Source organism: Dermacentor silvarum, chromosome 10, assembly GCF_013339745.2.
Source record: "Dermacentor silvarum isolate Dsil-2018 chromosome 10, BIME_Dsil_1.4, whole genome shotgun sequence".
NCBI lineage: Eukaryota > Metazoa > Arthropoda > Arachnida > Ixodida > Ixodidae > Dermacentor > Dermacentor silvarum.
The window spans coordinates 144,048,782-144,072,796 of NC_051163.1; the positions used below are offsets into that span (position 1 = coordinate 144,048,782).

At 47.4% G+C, this 24,015-nt stretch overlaps 1 protein-coding gene across 1 annotated transcript in view; it reads left to right on the plus strand.

Annotated features, from left to right (window-relative positions):
• LOC119431026 (calcium-dependent secretion activator-like) overlaps positions 1–24,015 on the plus strand; it is a 629,635-nt gene that overhangs the window by 162,562 nt on the left and 443,058 nt on the right. The window contains exon 9 of the mRNA XM_049657435.1: positions 22,760–22,826. Coding sequence (XP_049513392.1) covers positions 22,760–22,826 — 67 coding nt within the window. The remainder of the gene's footprint in view (positions 1–22,759; positions 22,827–24,015) is intronic.

Consider the following 24,015-nt stretch of genomic DNA (forward strand, 5'->3'; position numbering starts at 1 on the left):
AGGTCACACGAAATTTTCAGTGTAATTTTTGTGCAATGGCAATTGTATGGACACTCCAAAGTGGATTTCTGCCGTCGGCGTCGCCATCGCCATGAGGTTCCGTATGACGTCAACGGCGATGAAATCATCGCCGCGCTCCAGACGCTGTATGTGCGAGTGAAAGGGCGCGAGGGACGCGCGCTTTCACGGGGAGCGAAAGCACGTCGGAGAGCAAACGCGCGTTCTGCACCGTGCTCCATGAAGGGCTGCAGAATTAAGTGTCCCTTTCCTCCTTTATAATCACCATATATGGAGGGCAAACGCGACTTCTTCCGTCGTGCGAAAGGCCGTGGGAGGGGGGGGTGAGGGGAGCTGCGGCACCAAATGCGTATTTATATAAAAACATTGCGAGGCAAGAAGGTGGCAAAAACTTCAAATGCTGCTCGACGAGTTTCCTGTTGTGATCTCGTCGGAAACCTCCGAGCCGCCTCCAGAGGCAAGGGCAACAGTCACCAACGCCGCGCGCGCTCAGTGCGATAGCGGGCAAAACGCTGATGGCATTGACAGCAGTTCTGCGCGTTGCTGGTGCTGCTGCATGTCCAAGTTTATACAGCTTATAAAACTACTACCCTTACTCCCTATAGCTCTCTACTAATTTGTTATCGCAAGTGATGCTTCGCCTTTTGGGTGAAACTGCGACATATTTTTTATGAAAGGAAATATATATATATATATATATATATATATATATGCATACATGGGTAGGGTTCGGAAAGCTGGTCGGGCTCCAGCCCCCTCCCCCCCCTTCCGGAAAAATTAAATCTTTCCACCTATGTAAAGGTTTACCATGTATTCCACAGATTGATAAATTAAGTGCTAAAATTTTATGGTCAAGTCAATCAAATTAGTACATGTTCTTTCAATTCTAATAATGCTGATTCGGTTGACCGTCCCTTACGAAAACCATATTGGGATTCTGAAAAAAGCTGTATCCTCTGAAAAAAGTTACTGATCTAATAATGCAGGGCAGTAGCGCACCCAGGATTTCTGCCAGGGGGGGGTTGACAGTTTGCCAATACCATCTAAACAGCACTAATTTCGATTTCTTCACAGGAAATTGTCAAAAAAAATGCGCTTTTTGCGAGTGTGCAGACGATTGCGCGTCTTACATCTTATTTACAGTACTCAAATGAGTAAGGAAAGAAAAGGGGTTAAACAAAAGGGGGTTTTAAGTCGGCCTCAGGGGGGGTTACAACCCCCGAATCTCCCCCCCGTTGGTGCGCCACTGATGCAGGGTTTTTTCAAAGGCTTTAGCAAAGATAGGTATGATACATATAGGTCATTAATTTTTAGCCATGTTTTTGTCTCCGCCTTTATATACAACAGACTCTTGATCGTTTCATTGCATCTGGGAATTCACCTAGTTCTATCGACAAGTTATATATGTATGCAAGTTTGGGCACTATGTATTGAAGTATTGTTTTGATTGGTCTAATTTGGAGGTTGTCTATGTCTAGTGCTCTCATATTCTTTAAAGTCATGAAAGTCCTATAAACTTCGACTTCATCTGTGGGATGAAGGAACATACTTTCAGTGCAGATATTGGCCAACTCATCGCCGAGTAGGGGATTTGTAGCAGAGTGTTATAGCCAACGAAATGCTTATTAAAAAATTCTGTGAGAGCATGGCCAGTATACACTGTTTTCGTGCGTTATTTCTTCCGGAGACGCATTTTTTCTTTCATGGCCTAAAACTTTATTTACTGCATTCCATGCTGCAGAGGAGTCTTTGTTTGAAATGTTACCAAACATATTTTCGTAATAAGTTGCCTTAGCTCGCCATAGTTCCGCATTTAGCTTACTTCTAACTTATTTGAACTTCTTCAGTGCAGTAGGACATCTTGTCTTTAAGAAAGCGTGGAAAAGCTTGTTTTTGCGATGTATTTCTCTTTTGTGTGCCGGCATTACCCACGGTTTTCTTATTTTTCTGGATGGTCTGAAAGTTTTAAAAGGAAAATGCATCATGTAAATGTTCGTAAATGTCTCCAGAAATTCTAAATATGCGTCATTAACATTTCTTTTTTCATATACGCAAGACCAATCTTGCGAAGAGATATTAGATTTGAAATCTTGTACTTAATAGCGCATAAAAAGGGACGAGGCACAGATGGACGACGCGGACACAGCGCTAACTTCCAACAATCTTTTATTCAACGAAGCACTTCACACATATATAGTTAACAGATAGCAGCGCACGCAAGCGCATGGCTAATGCCGTCATGCCCTCATGCCCTCACTTATGAGCGCATGGCTCAGCCGCTCATGCCCTCATAAGTGTTTTTCCAGTTTCCTTGCGCAAGAGGAACGCCTCAAACAGGCTGGTTTTCTGCAGTATATTATCACAGCGGTGGCCGAAGGCCTCCTTAAGACCGTGAAGCGCGGGCAAAATGAGCAGTTCGCTTCTCCGGACATCGTTCAAAGGAAGCAGAAACGCTCAATCATACCGTACATCCACGATATCTCACACAGGCTGAAAAAGATTGGCAACAGCGCAAATGTAAGCGTCATCTTTTCAGCGCCAAACAAGCTGTCGAACTTGTGCAAGGCCAGCTATTGTGGTTCTGGAAAACCCCGTTGCCAGACAAAGCACAAGGAAAGCCATGTTCAGTGTGAGAACAATATCGTGTATGAACTACCCTTGTCGTGTGGCAAAAATACATCGGCCAAACAGGAAGGTGTATAAATGATAGGCTGCGTGAACACGCAAATAACGTGCGAACTGGAGGAGTGGGCCATCTGGCTTTCCACTGTAGAAAGCATGGGTGCAGTCCCATTTATAAGCAGTGCACTGCGATAGGAAGAAGCCCAATGCAAGCAACACGTGAGATCATTGAAGCGGCGAAGATCGCTAGTTTGGGGAATGCTTGTGTTAGCGCGCCTTCAATTGATCTTTCGAAAAAAGAATTAGATTTTTTAAACAAGGTACAGAGGGTGGCGTGAGGAAGATAGCATCCTAATCTCTCGCTACAAAAAAATTTTTTTAAAATCTTTTATATCCTTTTTTCACCTTTTTCATCTTCGATCTCATCTTCATTACACATGCCACGTTGCCGTCATGTGTTAAAAAACCAGTACTTATGCGCTTGCGTGCGCTGCTATCTGTTAACTATATATGTGTGAAGTGCTTAGTAGAATAAAAGATTGTTGGAAGTTAGCGCTGTGTCTGCGTCGTCCATCTGTGCCTCGTCCCTTTTTATGCGCTATTAAGTACAAGACAGGGAATACCAACTCGCCCAATCTTACGCTCTTTCTAGATTTGAAAGCCTCTAAGGCATCATTGGAGATACACTGAACAGTAACTGCGTCGCACTGACGTTTTCCGGTTTTCCCAGAAGCATCATAATGCATAAAAATTGGACAATGGTTGCTAATTTTTCATGCTAATGTACCAGCATCATGAATTAGTTTCGCAGTTTGTAATTAGCAAGTCTAGCGCAGGCGAAGTGGACACCGTTACTCGAGTAGGTGTTTTGATTATATTAACAAAGCCCGATGAAAGTAGCCTCGTAGTAAAGTCACGTACAATAGGTGTATAATGAAGAACATTTATGTTGAAATCACCTCCACAATTTAATGTAAAGTTGTTTGAGCGAGTGTATTCTAACAATGCCTCAAAATAATTCACAAACAACATTAGGTTGCTGTTTGGAGGGCTATACACCACAGTAGCTAGCTCAGAGCTATTTTTTACACATAAAAATTCGTAGTCATCGGTAAGTGCCGAGTATTCTGGTAGGATTTCAAAGTTTTTAGAGATATCAGTGTAAAGAGCGACACCACCTTCACGCCAATTTGTGCGGTTTTTAAAGAAATTTTTGTAGCCTTCAAGGCACAAAGTATCACATCCTTCGTTATCTGTCCCCCGCAGGGTCGTCTGCATCAGCAGGCGTTTGGTGTGTTGCGACACCACGGACCCGAGCACACGAGGGTTGGACCCTCCCGCGTGTATATTGCGCGGCTGAGCTGTGTCTGGGGAAAGGGGGATCCTGGGGGTTGAGCCGATGCCGGGTGTTTGCACCTTTAAGGCCCCCCAGCAGAGGCAACACACCTCTTCGGCCTCTGCTTCACATAGATGGCACCCCTGGGCTGACCCACCCAGGGGAAATCGGCAGTTACCTTTTCCTATCCTCCTCTTAATTCTTCGTCTTTCTCTCTCACTTTTAATCTGTCCTGTCTTCTTTTCACTTCCTTTCACTTCCAATTTCCCAGGCAGCTAAGGTTAACCTTGTGTGGGTAGCCAACCTTGGATATTCTATATTTGGTTATAGTGGTGTCGTACAGTTGGTGTTTGCAGGACCTGTCCTTTACAGATTCTGCAGCGTCCCCTTGTTGGGCCCATGGTGGGTTCATCTTAAGTATCGTAACAGTGCAAACAATACAGGGACAAAAGGAAGGAAAAACGACAACACGGCGCTGACTCTTAACTGATATTTTATTGAAGGATCGTCTAATATATTGCTACACGCGTGTGGTATTTGGTTGTTTGAACGAGGCGCGCGGGCGCCTAGACGAAGAAGACGAACTACTCTGGGCTCTCGAGCTATCGGCTGATCTGGCCAGCGCTGCAGCTATCTTTTGTAAATATACTTGTAAATAGTCTCCTGTACTTAATTCTTCGTTCGCGTAACATTTTTGGTGGAGCGTGCCGTTCCCCGTCCTCACCACGGAGCTCCGCAGCGGCCGCACCGTCCAGCTTTCCGCCATGGCTCCCGGTGACGACACCTCGTCTGCTGCTACTACTGCAACTCCAACCACAACGTACGTCATGGTTGCCACTCCCCGCGATCCTGGCTTATTCTCCGGCCAAGATAATGTTGACGTTGATGACTGGCTACGCATGTATGAGCTTGTTAGCCGCAACAACCACTGGGACCCTATCATAATGCTAGCTAATGTCCTCTTCTACTTGGGCGAATACCTCGTGTCTGGTTCCGGACACACGAAGAGGAGATCTCTAGCTGGGACGCTTTCAAGGAGAAGCTCCGCGACCTCTTTGGCAATCCGACCGGTCGGCAGCAGGCTGCAAGAAAAGAGCTTGCTACACGAGTACAGTCTTCCACTGAATCGTATGTCTCGTACATACAAGACATGCTAGCTCTTTGCCGGAAAGTCGACGAGAACATGGTCGAAGTTGACAAGGTTGGCCACGTTCTCAAGGGGATCGCGGACGACGCGTTCAACTTGTTGATCTTCAACAATGTGTCTACCATCGACGTCATTGTCAAGGAATGCCGCCGCTTTGAGCTCGCCAAAAGCCGCCGCGTCATTCCACAGTTCTCCCGGCTCCCTAAACACGGCTGCGACGTCGTCCTGCGTCGCCCTTACCGCTTCACCCCCCTCCAATGAGACCGTCACGCGTATTGTTCGCCGCGAGCTCGAGGCTGCCAGTCCTGCCACGTTCCTTCCGCGCCCACTTGACCCCACCATTGACCAACCAGCCCCAGCGATCTCCCTCATTCAGGAGGTTGTGCGGCAAGAGTTTGCCAACCTTGGTTTTCCTGCTGCCTGCTCCATCTCCCGAGCTGGCGCCCGACTGGTGCCGACAGCTGCGCCTCGCAGCGATCTGTATTCCCGTCCCAGATACCGCAACCCTACAGAATGGAGAACTCCGGACGACAAGCCCATTTGCTTTCGTTGCCACCGCATTGGCCACAGTCGCTCGCACCTCCTGGACATCACCGTATTCGAGCTACTTTTCCCCGTCCCCTCGTCCATATGCCGACCCTCGCCCCTACTCGCCTTGCCGTATGCCTTCTAGCTCTCACGTATCCGTCGATGACAGTGGTCCCACTCGCTCGCCGTCACCGCAGCGCCGTCGGTCCCCGTCGCCCCAGCCATGCCACTATTCGTCGCCGACCAATTATGGACCCTCCCGGACGGAAAACTAGGCCATGCAGCTCTTGGAGGTAGTGCTGCATCACGTTCGTCCTGTCCAAATTCTCCGTTGATGCTTCTCACGAACATGAACCTAATTGAAGTAGATGTAGATGGTGTCCCGTTGACGGCATTCATTGATACTGGAGCCCAAGTGTCCATAATGAGCGTTAACCTATGTCGTCGCCTCAAAAAAGTTCTTGCGCCTGCCGTCACTCGAGCCGTACGCGTCGCCAATGGCGCCACTGTTGCCGTCTGTGGTATGTGCACTGCTCGTGTAGGAATTGCTGGCCGCCAAGTTCCCGTCCTGTTCTCCGTGCTGACCAGTTGCCCTCATGACCTAATCTTCGGGCTCGACTTTCTGACGACGCATTCTGACCTCATCGACTGTTCCACTGGTACGCTGTGCCTCGAGCTTCCTCTTGTTTCCGACGTTCGCCCCGAACAACTGCACACCCTATGCACTACAGCGTTTGTTCGGTTACCTCCAAAAGCCTTAACCTTCGTCGAATTGGCTTCAACGGCAACCGCGCCTGATGGCGACTATGTCGTCGCCCCTATTCGTGATGTCCTCCTGGCGCGTGACATCTCTGTGCCACACTCCGTCGTTACCCTTGCCGCTAATCGGATGTGTCTCCCCGTTGTGAATTTTGGCTTGACAAAGCAAGTGTTACCTGAAGGCATAGCGGTGGCCACGCTCCAGTCAGTGACAGACAACCACGTCACTGCTTTTGCAGCCGACGCGTCTCCAGATCCTCCTGATAACCCGCAGGATGCCTTGAACCTCGACAGCCCATTAGGTCCCACGGTCGCTCCGGACCTCGCCCCTGGCCAAGCAGCCGCCCTATATCGCCTTTTGCTTTCCTATCGCGACATATTTGACACTGACAATCGCCCACTTGGTCAGACGTCCCTTGTTAAGCATCGGATAAACACTGGTGATGCTGTTCCCATTCATCGCCGACCGTATCGCGTGTCCACGGCAGAGCGGCAAGTTATTCAGCAGGAAGTCAACAAGATGCTTGCCAAAGGCATTGCTGAGCCCTCGTCGAGCCCTTGGGTGTCGCCGGTGGTGCTCGTCAAAAAGAAAGATGGCACGTGGCGTTTCTGTGTTGATTACCGCCACCTAAACCGAATCACTAAAAAGGACGTTTACCGATTACCACGAATTGACGACGCTCTTGATTGTCTTCACGGTGCCAAATACTTTTCGTCCATTGACCTTCGATCTGATTATTGGCAGATTTCCGTCGATGACCAAGACCAAGAAAAGACCGCTTTCGTCACTCCAGATGGCCTCTACCAATTTAAGGTTATGCCGTTTGGTTTATGCAATGCCCCCGCCACGTTCGAACGGATGATGGACTCTCTGCTTCAAGGTTTCAAATGGTCAACTTGCCTTTGTTACCTCGACGACGTCCTTGTGTTTTCTCCTACGTTTGAGACGCACCTTGAGCGCGTCGCAGCTATCCTTGACGTCTTCCGCAAGGCTGGGCTCCAATTAAACTCATCGAAGTGCCACTTCGGGCGCCGACAGATTACAGTGCTTGGCCATCTCGTCGATGCTTCCAAAGTACAACCCGACCCGGAGAAGGTTCGAGCAGTAACAGCTTTTCCTGTACCTCAGTCTGTCAAAGACGTCCGCAGTTTTGTGGGGCTCTGCTCTTATTTCAGACGGTTTGTGAAAGATTTCGCAGCAATCGCTCGACCACTCACTGAACTTCTGAAGAAAGACGTGCCTTTTACGTGGGGTTCCCCTCAGGCTGCCGCATTTTCACGCCTTATCACGATTCTGACCAATCCACCGATCTTGGCCCACTTTGACCCGTCCGCACCTACAGAGGTCCGAACCGATGCCAGTAGTTATGGGATCGGCGCAGTCTTAGCGCAACGACAACACGGACACGACTGCGTTATAGCCTACGCTAGCCGGCTCCTGACAACTGCAGAGCGCAACTATTCGATTACCGAGCGTGAATGTCTTGCTCTCGTCTGGGCTGTTTCAACGTTCCGCCCATATTTATATGGCAAGCCCTTCTCAGTAATCACAGACCATCATGCGCTGTGTTGGCTTTCGTCGCTCAAGGATCCTACTGGTAGGCTCGGTGGTTGGGCTCTCCGACTACAAGAATATCCCTACACAGTGACGTACAAGTTGGGACGCCAACACCAGGACGCAGATTGCCTCTCTCGCTACCCAGTCCAAGACCCGACCTCTACGTCTGATACTGACACCGACGCCTGCGTTCTCTCTGTTTTTCCACTGGTCCATGTCGCCGACGAGCAGCGCCGTGACCCTTCCTTGCGTGTCATCAGTGACCGCCTGGAATCGTCACTTGCTGACAGCTCGCTTCGCTTATTCACACTTCAAGATGGCGTACTCTACCGCCACAACGTTCACCCCGACGGCCCAGCATTACTCCTTGTGATCCCTAAACACCTTCGCTCGGCTGTTCTCCACGAACTTCACGACCTCCCCACTACCGGTCACCTCGGTGTGTGAAGTACCTACGACCAGATCCGCCGACGCTTCTTTTGGCCAGGGCTTGCTCGCTCCGTTCGAAGATACGTAGCTGCGTGTGAGAAATGCCAGCGACGCAAGACACCGTCGACGCTCCCTGCTGGGTACCTTCAACCAATTGACATTCCCGCGGAACCATTCTTTCGGGTTGGTTTAGATTTACTTGGTCCTTTTCCTCTTTCTACCTCTGGGAACAGGTGGATCGCTGTGGCCACAGATTATGCGACGCACTACGCCATCACCCGAGCGCTCCCTACAAGCTGCGCCACAAATGTTGCCGATTTTCTTCTACGCGACGTGATTTTATTACATGGAGCTCCGCGACAACTTCTCACAGACCATGGCCGGACATTCCTGTCAAAAGTTATCGCGGACATCCTGCAGTCCTGTGCCACGAGGCACAAGCTATCCACGTCATACCATCCGTAAACGAATGGCCTCACGGAGCGTCTTAATCGCACTCTCACAGACATGCTCGCGAAGTATGTGTCTTCCGACCACACTTACTGGGACCTCGCTCTACCGTTTGTCACCTTTGCGTATAATTACTCGCGCCACGATACAGCCGGTTGTTTGCCATTTTTCCTTCTGTTCGGCCGAGAACCAGCACTGCCCCTCGACACAAGCATCCCTGTTCACGCAGCACCCACCAGTGAATATGCACTTGACGCCGTCGCACGCGCTGCCCACGCAAGGGAAATTGCCCGTGGCCGCCTTCTGCACTTCCAAGAGAGTCAACGGCGTTTGTACGACCAGCGACACCACGACGTGCACTTCCCGCCTGGTTCTTTGGTGCTTCTATGGTCTCCGTCGCTTCAGGTCGGCCTGTCAGAAAAACTGCTGTCTCGTTACACAGGCCCCTACCGAGTGATTCATGCCGTGACTCTGTCACCTTTACTTGGGAGTGCGGAGAGTTGCGAGCATGCGCTACTCTCGATGGAGGAGAGAGACGCCTGGCGGCACAGCAAACGAGGATTTAATATTTACAAGAACGGTAGAAGCACGCGGCACACAACACTAAAACCGTAACTCAAAACTAAAGGCACACGAAACTAAAATTGGTTCAATAAAAGTCTTCACTGGAACTCAAACAGCAAACTCAGATTAACTAGAGACTACTTAAACAAAACTATCTCAGTTTCGGAGCCTCGCTCCGCCTTAGTCTCTCGGTCAGTCTTAGCGCGGAGTCTAGCCACCCTGCATTCGGCCTAACTGCGTCGCAAACAAAAACATGGGCTCGAATTGCTAACTTGAAGTTCCTTATGTCGGGTCCAAGTCGCATTCCTTCGGGTGTCGCTGCTCCCGTAGATGCCGACGACTCGCGTTCTCTTTTGTCGGTGGTGAGCTCGTCGGTAATTCGTTCGTGATGAGCTCGTCAGCTCGTCAGCGATGGCGCTCGTCGTAGCTTAGGCCCACCTGCCTAGGCCTAACGTCGGGATGCGTCGCAACTTCTTCAGGAGTGCCGACGTGTCATCCCGAGGAGATTAGAACGTGCCGGTCTGCCACAGAAGGGGGATCCTCTCTGGGGTGCCTGGTCCTGCCGTGAGAAGCTGCAGCCCGTCCAGGAGCCTCGCCCGAACTTGCCGAGGTCGACCGCCACACCTTGGACGGCCAGCGTCACGAACTCAACCAGACCCCCAAGTCTCCCGTCGCCAGAACATAGCTGGAGATGCGACCTTCCTGACCCGGTGCCACGTTGAAACTCCACGGACAGCGCCGTTCATCCTTCGACTATATCTCGGTTCGTGCGCCTCGCGCGCTCGCGCCGTTTGGAACCCCGTGTTTCTCGTGCTCCTTTTCTTTTTCGCGCCACCGGCGGCCTCTTACATATGACAGACTCCCGTCACCTACGAGAATCGCCCCTGACACCCCATCTGCTTCCCAGTCCAGTGATATCGTGCACGTTACACGACTGAAGCAGTATCACCCTCCCAGTGATGACATTTAGACGCTCCGGGACGTCGCTTCTGCCGCCGAGGGTTATGCTACACGTGTGTGGTATTTGGTTGTTTGAACGAGGCGCACGGGCGCCTAGACGAAGAAGACGAACTGCTCTGGGCTCTCGAGCTATCGGCTGATCTGGCCAGCGCTGCAGCTATCTTTTGTAAATATACTTGTAAATAGTCTCCTGTACTTAATTCTTCGTTCGCGTAACATTTTATACAAGAAATTCAAAGAACCATGACTTGCGCAAGACACAATGATACATCAAGGCCGTGGCGACAAACTAGGCATAATCAGAAGTTGCAGAAGTAATGAAATTCCTTGTCATGAAGAGCGATCGACGGTTCACTGATGCATTCCTTGCCCCTAATCGTTATATTGTATGCCTCAGCGATTTCTCTTGTCAGCTGGTTAGTGTGTTTGATAAGACTTCTATCATCTTTAAACACACTAACCAGCTGACAAGAGAAATCGCTGAGGCATACAATATAACGATTAGGGGCAAGGAATGCATCAGTGAACCGTCGATCGCTCTTCATGACAAGGAATTTCATTACTTCTGCAACTTTTGATTATGCTTAGTTTGTCGCCACGGCCTTGATGTATCACTGTGTCTTGCGCAAGTCATGGTTCTTTGACTTTTTTGTATATATATTAGACGATCCTTCAATAAAATATCAGTTGAGAGTCAGCGCCGTGTTGTCGTTTTTCCTTCCTTTTGTCCCTGTATTGTTTGCGCTGTTACGATACTTAAGATGAATCCCAACCAACTGGCCCAACTTGCCGTCTTGTTCCATGGTGGGTGGCTGACCACTGAAACAAATTTCACATACATAGATAGTTCCTTTCCCACACTTCCTGATCGCCGCCAGAAACGGGGGCGCACCGAAGCATTAAAATTTTTTGGCCAAAAAACAGAAATTTTTCCGCGCTTTCACGTTATTCTTAGTGAGAAGCCAGACAAGAGCGTAAGAGTTGCATCACCTTTCCTCGTTGCAAAATGTTTGACCAAGACCATAGGACCAGGCTACAAGGCTACAAAGTTGGCAAGTGGAGATCTCCTGCTGGAACTCCGCAACAAAAAACAAGATGAAAAGTTACATAGTTTAGTGTCTTTTGGCGAAATACCGATAACAGTCACCCCGCACCGCACGATGAACACCACTCGTGGTTTCGTCTCAGATGATGATCTCATGGACCTAACCGAAGCTGACCTTCTAGAAGGCTGAAAAGATGAAAATGTGATCAATGTAAAACGACTTAAGGTGAGACGAGATGGCAAAGAGATCCAAACGAAACACCTTATTCTCACATTCGGTACAAGTGTTCTGCCCGAGACCATAGAGACAGGATAATACATAAAGATCAAAGTCAGGTCCCACATTCCGAATCCTCTCCGTTGTTTTAAGTGTCAAAGATTTGGCCACAGTTCGCAGAACTGTCGTGGCCGCCTCACCTGTGCAAAATGTGCCCACGAACATGCATCCGAATCCTGTGAAAACAAACTGCAATTCGTGAACTGCGACGGCGAGCATGCTGCCTACTCGCGGTCCTGCCCATCGTGGAAGAAGGAAAAAGAAATCGTTACAATCAAGGTCAAAGAAAATATTTCGTTCAAAGAGGCACGAAGGCGGGACCTGCCAAAGAACACCTTTGCCGAAGTGGCGCGTCAGGGGGCAGCGTCGCAACGGCTTCCGGCTGCTGTTCGGCCCACACACACAGTGAGCCGGCAGTGACGCCATCCGCCCCCTCTGCGGCTGCAGCTAGCGCTGCTCCGCCAACTCACAAGAAGGGGCCATCGACCTCTGGGCTGGTGGCCTCCAGGGCCTCGTGCCTCGTGGTGAGGCCTTCCCGTCAAACCAACCGCTCGTAAGATCGCGTGTCCAGCGCCTCGCAAGAGGCGATGGACACAACAACCGGCCAGACGGCGCCGTCAGCGCCTAAGGAGCCGCGAGAATCTTGCGATCGCTCCAAAAAAGAAAAAGCCCGCATCACAGGGCCCGACAAGGGTTCTCTAAGTTAAGTTAGTCTCTTAAACGCACAGGATAAAAAACACTTTCAACATGAATACACAAATAATACATTGAAACGTCAGAGGACTCCTACACAACCTCGATGACGTTAAAGAAATCCTGCACAGGTTCAAGAGGCACACCTTAAATCTACACAATCCAACTTTCTCCAGCAATACGCCATTTTCAGGAAAGACTGAGACGACGCTCTTGCGTCGTCCGGTGGTGTAGCCATAGTTGTAGACAAGTCCGTAGCTTGTCAACATCTACCCCTTCAGACGGCCCTTGAGGCAGTGTCAATTCGGGCAATTCTTTTTAATAAATTGGTCACTGTATGTTCCACATACATACCCCCACACTATATTCTCGGAAAAACTGAGTTTTATAATCTTATTCATCAGCTTCCAGAACCCTACATACTTGTGGGTGATTTTAACGCTCACAACACGTTGTGGGGAGATATCCGATGTGACCCAAGAGGTCGTCTTATAGAAAACTTTCTTCTGAACTCTGGTGCGTGTCTCTTCAATGGGAAGGAGCCAACATATTACAATCTTTATCATAATTCTTACTCATCAATAGACCTGTCAATTGGCTCTGCCTCTCTTTTCCCCCGATTTAAAATGGTGTGTGCTTAAAGATCCACTTGGAAGTGACCACTTCCCAGTGGCACTGGACTTGTTGAAACAACTAGACTAAGCTGACTGGAAGTGTTTTAAAGAATCCACATACTAATCACGAGATTTTATTAGTAATTTTAGCATAGATCATGCTGTATTATATTTTACCGCTTTTATTATTGACGCTGCAGAAAAGTTCATCCCTCAAACAAAAGGTCGTTCATGTGGAAGACGAGTTCCCTGGTGGAACAAGGACTGCAGGCAAGCTCGGAAAAAGCAAAACAAAGCCTGGGGCATTCTGCGCCGATACCCAACTGCAGAAAACCTTCTTCAATTCAAACAATCTAAATCACAGGGAAGGCGCACGCGACGGTAGGCTTGGAGAGCAAGCTGGGAGAGGTTCCTGTCGAGAATAAATTCATGTAACCAAGAAACAAAAGTGTGGAATGCGCTCGGAAGGCTAAAGGGAGGAACCGCATCCGCTGCCTTTGGTAAATAATCAAGGAAACAGGTTGGAAGACCAGGCAGATGCTCTTGGTACACATTTTCAGTACGTATCTAGCTCCGCGTGCTATACACATACATTCCTTAAACACAAAGAAATAGAAGAACGGAAGACACTGGACCGCAAATGCAGAGGAAACGAACTATACAACTGTCCATTCAACACTGCCGAGCTTAAAGCAGCATCGAACGCCTGCAAAAGCTCTGCGCCGGGAGCAGACAGGATTATGTATGACATGATCAAGAACATACACACGGACGCACAGATAACATTGCTCGCACTTCTTAATCACATTTGGGCAGCCGGACACCTTCCAGCGGCATGGAAGGAAGCTATCGTTGTCCCAGTTCTGAAACAAGGTAAAGACCCATCCCTGGTAACAAGCTACCGTCCGATAGCACTTACAAGCTGCTTATGTAAGCTTTTCGAAACAATGATAAATCGCCGTCTTTTGCATTTCCTAGAATCAAACAACATGCTTGATCCCTACCAGTGTGGATTTCGAGAAGGCCGGTCCACAACCGACCATCTTGTGTGCATTGAAGCCAACATACGCGATTCATTTGCTCATAAACAATATTTCTTGTCAGTTTTTCTCGACATGGAAAAGGCTTATGACACCACATGGCGCTATGGCATTATCAGAGACTTATCAGGAATGGGTATCCGTGGCAATATGCTTAGCGTAATCAGAGTCCTTCCATGCTTTTCTGGTCACGAAACTGCCGCCTCAGTTTCATATAGAGCCAGCGCCCGCCGCTAGAGGCGCAACCGTGCATGGGAGGGCATGCGAACGCCGCGAACGCCGCTACCGCTGTGGTTGTGTGTGGGGCAGCCTCGGTATTCTAGCTTTCTCAACTTCCAGAACCGTCGGTTTACTTTCACGTAACTATTTTTAACATTCCACATGCTTAAATAACTGCCAGATTGCGTCTTCTGTCATGATATGAGCGCCCAGGACGAAAAAAAAAAGCCGCTCATAACATGGAGCTTGCGGCGTTCTCGGACCAAAAAAAAAAAAAAAATTCTGGGATTTTGAGTCAGAACCGCGATACGATTATGAGGCACGCCGTAGTGGGGGACTCAGGATTAATTTTTACCACCTGGGATCCTTTAAAATGCACCTAAATTTAAATAAACGGGTGTTGTCCGCTGTGCACGGCCGGGCGGTCTCGGTCCATATTTCTTTGTCATGGCCGTTCGCCTCAACACTTCGGTAGGCTCCGCTGTTTAATATTTGCCTGAAATTAGACACCGCGCATTCGCACAAAGCGCCAGTGGTCCCACTTATCACCAGATGCAAACATATGGGCTGTTGCACCCCCGTAAGTAAGCGCCAACTCTCCGTTGCGCACATCTGTTCACTTTCTGTTAAACTGTGGGCAGTATCTTATCCGGAGATCAAAAGTATGAAATTGTTATTGCAAAAGGCTGCTTCTGTAGAATACTTAATGACAATGAAAAGGAAATTGAGCTGCTCCGTGCGCTTCAGATTTCTCTGCAAAACGATGCCATTTCTGAATGAGATTTAGGTAGGATAAATGCAAGACAAAATTCACTACTAAATGTCTTCGGTGCGGCTTTTAGCAACGGATTAAGGCGAACGTGAAGTGTTAGGACCTGCACAGTTGAAACTAGCTGTATTGTAATTAGGCAATTGTCTTAGCAAGCAGTCCTTTAGAAGCGTCGGTAAGCCCAGCACTTGAATTCAAGCTGCTCGTGGTTTCGACGCAGAAACGATGAGACTAGGTATTTTGGTTCTTAATGCGCGACTATTTACAGGATGTTAAAATGTTGTAATCACCGGTCCTGATATTCTTATCATGGTCGAAAAATAAAAAAAACTGCTTTATAATTCGATTAAGAAAAGAAATAAAACGTGTTGGTGCAAAAGCAACCTACAAGCACGATCATTTATTTATCATGTAAAATAAGTGGAGCGAAATACAAACAGCACAAAGAGGTGTCCGGTCATGAATGTTCCACCATTCACAATGCAAGAAGTTGTTAAAAGCACTGATAGCATAAAGATATAATAATCTGATGTAATAAGCATAAAGAAAAAAACATCAAACGTGAGAGATATGTATTAAGGGGCAGGAAACAAACACCAGCAAACGAATGGCAATAAATGCACAATGCATAAGGTTGTTTCTATAAACAAGAAAGTGTAAAGCATAGGCATTTCATAACACATGGCAAAACAACTCTCAAACGAACACAAGTAGCCACATCACAAATACAGCAATTTAAAAAAAATGGCTGGTTAGAGATACCACCATTCCACTTCTTCAGCTGTTACTTAAACATGCACACACAACTTGCTCAACAAATCATAATGCAAATATAGGTTTGGGCTTCGTGAGGTACGCTGGAAGGCCTTCAAAAATCCTTGGAACAGCGTTAGTCTTCAGCGTCGGCTACTCACGCTCCAGGGACACGGCGTCGCCGTTGATGTTGAAATTGTACGCAGTGATGATGTCGGAGGCGTCGAAATGTTTCGCGCACACACGCGTATACTTCGATTCGAAGTTAAAACCGCCACCTTCCTGCCGCGGTATGGCCCGCTTCCATTTCTCGCGTTGCTCCTTGTCAATATAGGCAAACGGAACAACGACACCTTTTCGATCGTGCCCTTGTAGCCGGAACGGCAACCCGGCACGCAACACGTGTTCGGCATCGTTGTCCCACCCCGCCACTTCAACTAAACAGTCCAGCACTCGAAAAATAGCGCAGCACAGAACGCACCCGATCACTCAGCTCGCCTGGCACTGCGCAAGCGTTTCAGTACGCGAACGATGCCCTCCGATGCGCAGTGGCGCCGTGTCGCGGCAGCTTTGGGCAGCGTATGAACCTCTCCCATAGCGTGACGGCGGAGTTTCGTGACCAGAAAAACATGGAAGGACTCTGGTGTAATTGAAAGCTATCTCTCACACCGAACTTTCCGAGTTGAAATTGGTAATGCCCTCTCTAGGCCATTTACACAGGAAACTGGGGTACCGCAGGGTGGTGTACTTAGCTATACCCTTTTTATTGTTAAAATGACCTCTTTACGCTCGTTTATCCCACAAAGTATGCTTTATTCGGTATATGTTGATGATGTCCAGATTGGATTTAAATCGTGTAACATCGCAGTCTGCGAGCGACACTTTCAGTTTGGATTGAACAAAGTCTCAACATGGGCAGATCAGAACGGTTTCAAGCTGAATCTACAGAAAAGCTCCTGCATCCTATTTACAAGGAAGAGGGGCCTTGTCCCAGAGCCCAGTATCCAGCTCCATGATCAGCGCTTACCTCTGAACACTCAGCATAAATTTCTTGGTGTCTTGCTTGACTTTAAACTTACATTCATTCCGCATATAAAGTATTTGAAAGCCAATTGTTTGAAAACAATGAACATTCTTAAAATTCTTGCGCACACGACATGAGGCAGTGACAGGGGCTGCTTAATGAACCTGTACAGGAGCCTCATACGGTCACGTCTGGACTATGGGTCTGTGGTGTATCACACTGCCGCTCCAAGTGCACTGAAGATTTTAGATCCCGTCCACCATTTAGGCATTCGCCTGGCCACAGGCGCCTTTAGGACAAGTCCTATACAGAGTTTATACGTAGAGTCTAATGAGTGGTCACTCCACCTGCAAGGAACATATATAAGCTTCACATATTTCCTCAAAGTGCAATCTAATCCTGAACACCCGTGTTATAAAACTGTTAAAAGATTTCACGTCTGCCACGCTATTTCAAAACCGACCTTCAATGAGAAAACCTTTTACACTACACGTGAGGGAGTTGAGCGAGGATATGAATGTCCCACTAGATTTGCACACACTGATGGCTCCAGCAAGGCTGTTGCCACCGTGGCTGTGGCAAGTGATAAAATGCGACACGTCATTTGTCGAAGTTGCAAAGCACGCTCCAGTGGAACACATCAGAACGCACTTCCGAGAACTTCAATTAAAATACCAATGCCCAGAATTTTATACTGACACATCAAAGTCCAATGCTGGCGTGTCTTATGCAGCAATTGGTCCATCTTTCTCAGAATCTGATGTAGTGCACCCCAAAACAAGTATCTTTTCCGCGGAGGCATACACATTAATGTCGGCTGTAAAACACATAAAGGAATTAAAACTTGAAAGAGCTGTCATATTTACAGACTCTCTGAGCGTAGTAAGATCTTTAGTGTCTCTACGGAAACATAAAAATCCAATAATCAATTACCTTTACTCATCTCTGTGTACTATGTACGCATCTAACCAATATATCGTAATATGTTGGGTGCCAGGGCACAGAGGCATAGTGGGCAATACGCTTGCAGACGAACTTGCTACATCCATAACTATGAGAGGCTGCAACTCTACCGTAGCAATCCCTCCCACAGACTTGAAGCCTTTCTTGCGCAATAAGCTGAGAAACTTTTGGCAATCCATCTGGGACCATGAAACCTCCAACAAACTTCATTTAATCAAGCCGCACCTACGAAACTGGCCTTCGGTAACAAAATCGTGACAAACTGATGCCGTGCTTTGTCGACTGCGAATAGGACATGTGTACGGCACTCATTCTTACCTGCTCACTGGTGGTGAACCTCCACTTTGTGGTAGGTGTGGTGAGAGGCTGACCATTGTCCATGTCTTGGTGGAGTGTCGGGTACTAGAGGCTGAACGCAATAGGCACTTTCCTATAGCACACCGATGCCACATTCCCCTTCGTCCGGTTTTGTTTCTTGGAGAAGAACCAATTTTTGACTATAAATCAGTTTTACAATTTTTACACGATGTCTTGTGCGTTATGAGCCCACATGATTCGTAGCACGTCCTCTCAACGGAGGCTGCTGCTACGATAGTTGTGACCTCCAGGTCCTTGTGCTTAAGGGTGAGGCACTAGTGCTACCTCTTCATACATGTACCGTTTCTTCATAACATGCCATGTACCATCATCAACCTTTAATGCATATATAATTGTGGACATTTCAACGAATCTTTTAGGCCTCTATACAGCCATGTTTTATCCATGTCTTAATATTAATTATTCAACCACCCATAGCAGCCTATTACCATAGCATTGGCGCTCTTTGGCCACATCTGGCCCTTGCGCCAATAATCATAATCATTCGTTATCTGTCATCATGTCGAAATTAAAAGAGAATTCACTTAGTGGGTATGTGATGTTTCCCTTGAGCAGATCGTACATTAAAATGCAGTACAGAGGACCTAGAGCAAAAGAAGGTAATCAAGCAGCAGCCAATCAGCTACAGCCGAAATGGACAGTCCACTAATTGGACTCTTACAGAATACCGCCCCTGATCTGCGGGTCAAGCGTGCAGACACACGACTCGTTTCAGAATAATCGCTGGTGCTTCCATGATGTACAATTTGATTAGACAAGGGTCGGTGAGAATGTACACAACAGATAGAATCAACATTCGAGGAATCATGCAGCTCGCACTGAGCGATAAAGTTTTTAGCGAGTAAAATGCAGAGGATAAATCTGTAGAATAGATTTTACAGCGATATGGCTGACCAGCCTGCCAAAGCTACAAGAAAAATCTGCTGTGTATATATAACCTTTGCTAGCACAAATAATCCGAATAATCGAGCTTGTCTGAATTGTTCGTGTCCCGATTATCGGTCGGCGCCAGTTGTGAATCGGCCAGAGCAGAGGCTTCAGCTTTATGAGGAAAGCACCTGTTGTCTGTCGTCTAAAGCAGTGTTTTTGAGCATTACCAGGGGCTCATCAAGGCTGGTTTGGCTAAGAGGAGCATTGACGACATTGATTCTGGCCAAGTGTTTCTGACTTGCTGAAAACATGGCTAAGCTGGCAGCTGTCAATGAAAAATTCATAACATGCATTTGAAATAAACTGGTACGCTGTGTGAACAGGCTTGTTGTCTTGATGAAAGGCATGCTCAAATTTAGGTTTCTCTTCTTATTTACAAGAAGAGCAGAATTGTTTTACAGCAAGAAAATACTTTCTGGAATAACACTTGTCAATTTTATGTGTTTGAAATCAATTGGCATTTCTTTGCCGCCAAGTGCTCAGAAACCTGTATTTCGGTGCTCCAAAATGCTCCCAAATGAACATTTTGCTGCTCCAAGAAATGCTCCAAATCTCAGTTAATCAATGGCATCACTGTGTGAGCGTTTACACTCTTTAAATGCATTTTATTTTGTTAGTTTTATTGAATTTGATTGTCGTGTGCAAAAGCAGTCCATAGGGCTGCTGCCGGAGTGAGCCTAAAGCCCCTGTATTCTGGAAAGTAGCGACACTGTCCTCCTCACGCGCGCTTTATTCCTAAATTCTTCTCAGATTTCACTCTCCCACGAGCCAGCACGTTGCGCACGGCATGCTTTTCGGGCCAGGGGCCGCCGGGTGCCGTAGAAGTGAATCAGTACGCACGCTTGTTGTTTCACTCGTTTGAATCGTTATTGTGGAATTCATTTGCCTAATGACACTGATGCAACTATGGTAACCTTCCGATAGGTCATCGTGATTAATATTTTCAATAAAAGACTCCAAGATAAACTAGCGGAAGCACTCTAAAAAATTGCTATCGTTTAGTGGCTTGCTCTCCATCCATGGTGCAGCGGAGTACAGTATGCGGAAAACTTCAGCAGTGCAGACAATTCATGCGTTAATTTCACATCATCATCATCATCAGCCTATATTTTATGTCCACTGCAGGACGACGGCCTCTCCCTGTGATCTCCAATTACATCTGTCTTGCGCTAGCGTATTCCAGCTTGCGCCTGCAAATTTCCTAACTTCATCATCCCATCTGGTTTACTGCCGACCTCGACTGCGCTTGCCTTCTCTTGGTATTAATTCTGTAACCCTAATGGTCCACCGGTTATCCATCCTACGCATTACATTGCCAGCCCAGCTTCATTTCTTCCACTTAATGTCAACTAGAATATCGGCTATCCCCGTTTGTTCTCTGATCCACACCACTCTCTACCTGTCTCTTAACATTAGTCCTAAGATTTTTCGTTCCATCGCTCTTTGTGTGGTCCTTAACTTGTTCTCGAGCTTCTTTGTTAACCTCCAAGTTTCTGCCGCATATGTTAGCACCGGTAGAATGCAATGATTGTACAATTTTCTTTTCAACGACAGTGGTAAGCTCCCAGTCAGGATTTCGCAATGCCTGCCGTATGCACTGCAACCCAATTTTATTCTTCTGTAAATTTCTTTCTCCTGATCAGGGTCCCCTGTGAGTAATTGACCTAGAAAAACGCACTCCTTTATAGACTCTAGAGGCTGACTGGCGATCCTGAATTCTTGTTCCCTTGCCAGGCTATTGAACATTATCTTTGTCTTCTGCATATTCATCTTCAACCCAATTCTTACACTTTCTCGATTAAGGACCTCAATCATTTGCTGTAATTCATCTCCATTGTTGCTGAATAGGACAATGTCATCTGCAAACCGAAGGTTGCTGAGATATTCGCCGTTGCCTTCCCAGTCTAAAAGCTTGAATACTTCTTCTAAGCATGCAGTGAATAGCATTGGAGAGATTGTGTCTCCTTGCCTGACCCCTTTCTTAATAGGTAACTTTCTACTTTTCTTGTGGAGAGCCAAAGTAGCTGTGGAATCCTTGTAGATGTTTGCTAAGATATTCACGTATGCCTCTTGTACTCCTTGATTACGCAATGCCTCTATGACTGTTGGTATCTCTACTGAATCAAATGCCTTTTCATAATCTATGAAAGCCATATAGAGAGGTTGATTGTACTCCGCCGATTTCTCGATTACCTGATTGATGACATGGATATGATCCATCGTAGAATATCTCTTCCTGAAGCCAGCTTGTTCTCTTGGTTGGCTGAAGTGAAGTGTTGCCCTGATTCTATTGGAAATTATCTTGGTGAATATTTTATACACTACTGAAAGCAAGCATGACTTTCATATGCGTGACTGTAAAGAAAACTTAACAAAAGCAGGAATATGCATGATGTTTTTCTACGGCAAATCCACCTATACTGAGGGCACCGCAAACACTTGAGCCAATGCCACTACGTCAGGAGCATTCTGGGCTTGCGTGAACATTCAATAAAGGAAACATTGCATGCGCTTGAACTTTGCTTATGTCGCTTCAGAATAAACCAACAGCATGCATCGTGTACATCTTATCAGAATTAGGGGCCAAATGCAATGCGCGTAGCTCGTATACTGTGACAAGCTGTGAATGAAGCCCATAAATTACGCAATTTTTTTTCGTGTTGCTGGCTGCTTACTGCACAGCGGATGTCGACATAACTTTTATCAGTGGTTGAATTTCTTTTTTTTTTCGTTCAGAACATCGCAAACTGAAGGATGGGCACCTACAGCATGCGTTTGAAAAATCAGGCCACATTCTCCAATTCATGCATAAGAACTTAACATTATCTGAATTGACAGGAAACCATTACTGATGCGCAATTTTTTTTATGTAAGCCATTCGTCGCCGGTGTTCTAGAAATTCCGACACTTGGCTCCACGAAACTGTCAACTTCTCGGGATGCGAGTACTAATTAATGAAGGAAAAAAATGGTTCAGAGAATTGTAGGTGTGATTAGGCATTCATGACAGGTAGGTGATTAGCAAAAAGAAAAGAAAAAGCTTTGGGACATTAGCCTCGGAGTAGTTATTGCGACCTGAAAGTTTTGTTTTTCTAATTGGGGAACATAATTTCATGAGATAAATGCAGCCTTCAGGGGCACGCCAGTAAGATTGTAATGAACGCGAAATTTAACTTGCAATAAATAAATGTGCAATGCACTGTACCCAGTGAACTAACACCATGCATGAAAACTCGCTGCACTGGTTAACAGCAGCTACCAGACATTCTTTTGGCCAACTAAGCTCACCTAACTTGCAAACACACGTGCGCGGTGGCAGCGTGATAAACATGTGGACCGTGAATGGCGGCCTTAAAAAAAGTAAAAAATAGCTAAAACAAGTTTCATGACATCTTGACATGACGGTCAGCTGATAGGGCGCTTTCGCGCGCCACAGCCAATCGATGCGTGGGAAGCGAGGAGTACACTGGCGCGGGTGAGGATGCGGTGGCAAAGATCTATGAGTGTCGCTACTTTCCAGGATAAAGGGGCTTTAAGTGAGCCTGGACCACCTTGTGTTGTCCCATGGAACCAATTGAAGGTTGTGCCTGTGCCTTGAAACAAATAAGCATCAATGTTCTGGTGTAGTGTGTGTGAAAGCATGTGGCATGCACCTAATGGGTGCAAACTGAATGTTTTTTTCAGCTACCTGTACGCTCAAGGCAAGCAAGTGTGGAAAAAGTGGAAGAAGCGTTACTTTGTTCTTGTCCAAGTGAGTCACTCATTTCATCAGATTGTGTGTGACTGAGAGGGTGAGCAATGATTGGCTGTGTACGCTCAAAGCGCACAGGGTGTACCCAACATTTGTCAAGGCAACGAACATACCAAGTCTAAGAATGGTGCACTTGAACAAAGTTCCATCTCCTGTGGCAGCAAATAGGGGGGAAGGTGATCCTGCTTTCTGCTTGTCTGGTGCAAAAATGTATGTAAAAACCGATTAGTGTGCCTGAAAGGAATCACTACCTTAAAGGGCCCCTAAACCACCCAGAGGTCGAACAGCACGATCAATGGGCCAATTGACAACCACGAAGCTGCGCGCCTCCGCCACCGGTGACGAGAACATCGGCTGCAGCTTCTGTTCCAAGCAAAATAATTTCTGCCAGATAAAGTGATGCATAAATTGTACGTTCTATGAAAAACAATATTCACTTCAAACGTTAAACATGAACGATAGCTCCGATACTTGTCGAGCTCAGCTGCAGTGCACGGCTACCGACGGGAGACGACCGGCTCGGCTGTGCTCGCATCACAGCCGACGGCGCCGTATACGCGTATTTTTCTTCTTTGTGTACAATTATTGTGAAGAGCAATAACAGTGATAAGAAAATATTGCGGCTTGTGTGTGTCGGTAATTCATTCCGAAGCGCCGTCCACTTTAGCTTTGAAGTGAACCGGAAAAGGCCTAGCGACGATATCGGCGCTGTCGCGTGATCAGCGGTGGTGAGGCTGCCGCACAAATGGGTCCCGGTCTCATCCTCTCTACGGCATTCAAGGAAATTTTGCCGTTCGCGAGCAATACCGCCGTCGAACGGTGGCCCGCGTGTGGCTAACGCCATGCGGCGAGTTACCATGCCGGTAACGTGGACGGGCCTTAGCCGCGGCTCAGCGCTTCTCGGCTACCCGCTGTTGGTTCCGTGCTGACCCGTGCTCATGCAAAGCGTGCTGCTATGAACCCTGTGTTGCGCGCACGTCTAGAAAGGCCAACACTGTCGTACCCTGTTCGCGCAGCTAATCAGACCGCTAAGCACGACTGTGTAAGAAAGTGAGCAATTTGGCGCTTGCGCTGCGGGCTGTAATCACTGATTTGCAAGCGCGCACAAGCGAGCAACACGACGAGGAAGAGCAGGGAGCGCGCGTACCTGCTAGCAGACTAACTGGAAGTTGCAGGATACCGGAAAGGC